Source organism: Monopterus albus, unplaced genomic scaffold, assembly GCF_001952655.1.
Source record: "Monopterus albus unplaced genomic scaffold, M_albus_1.0 scaffold395.1, whole genome shotgun sequence".
NCBI classification, from domain to species: Eukaryota; Metazoa; Chordata; class Actinopteri; order Synbranchiformes; family Synbranchidae; genus Monopterus; species Monopterus albus.
The window spans coordinates 139280-144362 of record NW_018128275.1 but is presented as its reverse complement, the minus strand read 5'-3'; the positions used below and the strand labels follow the sequence as shown (position 1 = coordinate 144362).

The 5083-nt window shown below is 38.1% G+C and overlaps 1 protein-coding gene across 2 annotated transcripts in view; it reads left to right on the top strand.

The window, feature by feature from the left end:
- Positions 1-5083, top strand: part of LOC109951545 (arf-GAP with dual PH domain-containing protein 1-like) — a 56689-nt gene that overhangs the window by 42159 nt on the left and 9447 nt on the right. For both annotated transcript variants that reach the window (XM_020586113.1, XM_020586114.1), the window contains 2 exons: positions 3873-3956; positions 4189-4251. In XM_020586113.1, coding sequence (XP_020441769.1) covers positions 3873-3956; positions 4189-4251 — 147 coding nt within the window. The remainder of the gene's footprint in view (positions 1-3872; positions 3957-4188; positions 4252-5083) is intronic.

Genomic DNA, 5083 nt, shown 5'->3' with positions numbered 1-5083 from the left:
TAGGCGAAAAGCAGTAGGCGAGGCGAGTAGTATGTCCGGATTCGTAGTATTCCAAAAACAGTAGGCGAAAAGTACCCGGATGACCTACTGCTTCCGGTTGGATTTTGCAGTGTGCATACGATGGACACTTCACTATCCCATGATGCCCCAGGAGAGGAGTTATCCAACGAAGAAGACGACGCGTCATCATATTAGGAAATGGCGGAAAGCTGTTTTATATGTAATAAAAAATTGCATTATTATATTTCTGTTGGTTTTGTTCTTTATTTTAATAATGATAATCTCACAAGTAAATAAGTTAATTTCTTGGGCTAAAGTCAGTTGTTGTGGTCATGTCTTTTGTTTCTGAGGTAAAATTTACTTGCTAAATACTAATAGATACTTACATTATGCAGTAAATTATTCATAAGCTGCCTATGAAGCCTTGCTCTCCGAGCAGCTGCCCTTTGCCTCCTTTGTACTGTTACTTGCTGAAACAACTTTAAAACACCAATAGAAAACGCCATTGCTAACTTTACGGGCTCTTTAAATTTTCGCGCTGCTATGAAAACGTATGTCACGTGATGTATCAACATGGCGGATGTAGTACGTCCAAATCTCATTCATACTACCAGGCTTCATACTATACAGTACCTACTGTTTTAACGGTCAGTAAGTAGGTACTTCATCTCTTTCAGTACGTACTGTCACAGTATGCGGTTTCGGACGCAGCCTCAAACTAAGGTGAAACAAAAACAGGAAGTAATGTCAAAATAAAAGCCAGACAGGAAGCAGCGGAACCGAATCATGACAACATTTTTTTGTCTTTTGCCTCTGAGACAATAAGAAACAGCTTAAACTACTGACTTTCAGTTTTAATATGAGGATATCTGCATCTACATTCTGTAAATATTCTAAGGAATGTCTTACTGTGACACTGTTGGGCTGTGTAAAAAGGACTATGGTTGCAGAATCCACTTCAGGCCCTTATTTGTCAATTTTAAAATAAGCACTGTAAAAACATTCAAGACATTTTAAGTATTGAAAAACATTTTAATACTGAAAAGACTCCTCTGGAATCATTTATTCATACACTGTGGGTAACTGCCCTTCCTCAGTGTGCAAACTAGCACTAGTGTTACATCCAGGCACAGGTGAACTGTATAATAATAAGTGCAACAGTGTAGGCAATAAGGGGACTCATATCCCACATTACAGTTACACCAAGAAGGTACTTCAAACCAAAGACAGAGCACACAAGACACATAAATTACACTACAAAACACAGGGCAAAGGTCATTACTGGTGTTTCTTAGACCACAAAACCACAAGCTACAGCAGTCCATTCTGATTGTCAACGAAAGGGCACTGTACTGTAAAAATAAAGCAATCGGAATCACCCACCATACAAGAACCTGGCCCTCAGAGGTATTACAACAGGTTGGCAGACTTAATACACACAAGCAGCAAATGCAACAATTGAGCCCAACAAGCTCTTAAACATCCTAGAGACAGAACTTTACATTCTGAAAATCTTCAACTCACCAATTAGTTTTCCCTGCTCTTCTTTAAGAAAAATCTTTGATGGCATATTCCAGAGACACGATGGTTAAGTGTTGTTCATGCATTGCTGTCCTTTGGTTTGACACAGCAACAGTGCATTTACTCCCTTGCTCACCCAAGGTCATGATACCTCTTGTAGCTGCTATATCTGTTGATGCTGTTACAGCCACTGGGACTGCTAATGCTAATTGCTAATGCTAGCTGTCTGTCACTCCATAGTCTGATTCATCACTGTGTTCATAATCTGTTGTTTATTTGAATAACATTCTAGGTTTTTGAAGTTTTCATTAAGTATTGCTGACTTTTAGCTATCTTTTGCAATCTCTTTTTATGTTTCTGCCCCACTTTGGTGCTCATGAACTACCTTGTTCATCTTTATGGTGTCACAGACAAAATGATATAAAAAGCTTACTTGATTTTTAATAAATGGAAACTATTATATATTTTATAGTCATGTGATAATTACAAAAATAAAGGCATAGGAATGAACTTACCTCATACATACAACATGATACATTTAACTGAGTCCCTAGGCTGCAACCTATGTAGCCTGTGCTTCTAAGACACCATATTCCATATTCTATGCAGCAGTGACTCAGCATATTTTATACAGTCGATGGTTTGTAGCGGCACAAACACAGTCAAATTTAAGAAATCTTGTAAACTCTCAGTATCGCGCTAACTAAGGTCCCATTTCTGTATAATTTCTTCAAAATATCTATGTTATTTTATTTGGTGCTACTGATAAGGGAAATAGAGACTGTTCGGAGACAGTATAGTAAGAACCTATTTATTTCATTTAGATTTTAATAGTTTGTTCTAAAAAATATCTACTGAACTCTGACTGACTAGAAAAATAGACAGAGATCCATGTTTTTGAAAAGTTTGCATTTGAGGATTTTATACCTGGACAACTTTCATTAGCTTTAGTTTCACTGTTATAACTGCATCAGGTTTTTCATTATTTAAAAGGAAGTTGCGTTTACTGTGTCCCTGCTTCTTTTTGAGGTATGTTGTGCTACATCATCTTCCACAGCAACAGTTACCGTATCTCTCCCTCCCAAACACAGCCAAAACACAGATCAGACTTTATACTTTTCCATCTGGAAGAACATATTAAAAATGATTCATCTAAAACATTTAGCCTTCAAACCATCATAAACAGTAAAAGTGGAAATGAATTTTGTTGTCAAACTTATCTAAATCATGACAAATAAAGCCTTTTTCTGTTTTCAGGGAGCTCACTAAACCTTTCTGTACAATAGCTATTGGTAAGCTACATTACATGAGATTTAATTGAACTTTGTAGCAAACATCAGCAGTCTTATACATCCAGAGCAATTTTCTCTGAGCAATAATAATTGCTGGAACCAGTTTTGAAAATTAAAAAACACATTTACATTTGACATTTTTGCATGTTTAATTGACTTGCTATGCTGTGACTTAAAAGACTGTCACCATAACTGTTTATGTACATTCTAAACCTTTGCACCTTTAAGCAGCACCAAATTACAGAATACACAAACCTTCCTGACAAATTGTAAAGCATTTCTTTCATAGGAAATTGAAGGACTCTTATTAGAACTGTGGGACCTGTAAAGGATCTTTTTAGCCCTCAATCTCACCTTAACCCTCTCTATTCTGATTGAAAACCTCTACATGGGCTTGTATTATTCACGTTGTGGTCTGTTTACACAGTCACATTGTGGGGATGCCACTAAAAGCATGTCCCCATAATGTAAATCATTCAATTTTAGAGTGATGTCATGGTTTATGGTTAGGTTTAGTTTAAGGTTAAGGCAGGTGTAGGGACCCAGGTCCAGGAATTGAACATCACGTAATGTAATATCTTCTAAAGTGATGAAAATGTGTGCATCCTATGTCTCTCACTGAAGGGCTTTACTGTACACAAATCATTGCTTCACAGTGCTTCTACATTTCTGAGATTTATGATTAAAACAGAGGTGTACAGAGAGTTCATCGGTAACTAGAACATTAAAGACAAGACTGAGGAAAATGTTGCCATTCAGGAGCATGAATGGAGGGTCAGGCTGAGCTAGAGAGAGCCCTCTGCTGGTGAAGTAGTGTTACTGAAGGCTCTGGCAGAAAGGGCTTATAGGGTTCCTTCAGTAGCATGCTCAATGGTGGAGTTTTTGATAGCATTGCAGCATCCACACAGTGCAGGTGCTCCTGACTTCATCTTACTGTTTAGAAAATATACCTTTACTAAAAACAAAACTGGGCAAAACACCACTTCATTGACACAGAAGACAAATTACATACTCTAAATACGGTAGGTGAATTACAGCAAGACATGTTGTTTTGTACAGGAGATGGTCGACTGGTTCAATGCAATCAGAGCAGCCAGGTTCCACTACCTACAGGTGGCTTTCCCTGGAGCAGGTGATGAGGAGGTGAGGTTTAAATTATGGACTACTGCTCCTGAGTTACTGATGTCTGATCACTGTGTAGTTAAAACCAAACACAAAATATACAATTTTCAGTACTTGTATATACCTCTGTTAAAATTTAAAATTGTTGAGTTGTTGTATGACTGTTGATTACGTGTCCATGCTGCAACAAGCATATTTAAACTTGCACACATTAAATATTACATGTGACTCTCTTTTGTCTGTTTCTTTCCAGCTGGTGCCCAAGCTGACCCGAAACTTTATGAAGGAAGGCTTTATGGAGAAAACAGGCCCCAAGGTTTGTGCTCACTGAATCTTATACCTCTTTAAAATAAAATAAGGAGCGCTGATATTAATTTTACATCAGTTTCACGGTGACACTGACCCAAATCAAACTGTCTGTAGAACAAGACCCCTTAAAATGAAATGAAATGTATGTACATCAAAGTTCAAAGTGTTTATTTTGTCATATGCACAGTTAGGAAACGTGTCCACATTTGCCGTCCACATGAATGCCACAAAATACAAATGAAATATAAAGTAGATAAATAAGTAACACAAAATCTAAGGCACTTTAAGCAGCAACAGATGCAGCAATATAATAAAAAATATATAAGACTATAACAGAATGTATGCTGCATGGGAGCAGCATGTGCAGCAGAGTCAGTGTGCAATTATGCATGTAACACAAATAAATAACAAAATCTAGGACACTTTAAGCAGCAACAAATGCAGCAATATAATAAAAGAATATAATAGAGAATGTATGCTGCATGGGAGCAGCATGTGCAAACTGAGAATGTAAACGGTACATCACGTATTTCCTGGTAATAAACTCCTCAGCTGTTTAGTCTGATAGCAGAGGGAAAGAAAGTTTTTCAGTCTAGTGGTCCTGCATTTCACACTTCTGAACCTCCAGCCGGAGGTTAGGGCTGTGAATAGTTCGTGCTAGGGGTGGGTGGGGTCTTTGAGGATGGAGGCAGCTTCCTACACACCCTGCGGTGGTAAATGCTCTGCAGAGAGGGCAGTGGAGTCCTGGTGATCTTCTCCACAGTTTTTACCACTCTCTGCAGGCGCTTGCGGTCCATAGCAGTAGTGCTGCCATACCAGACAGTGATGCAGCTGGTCCA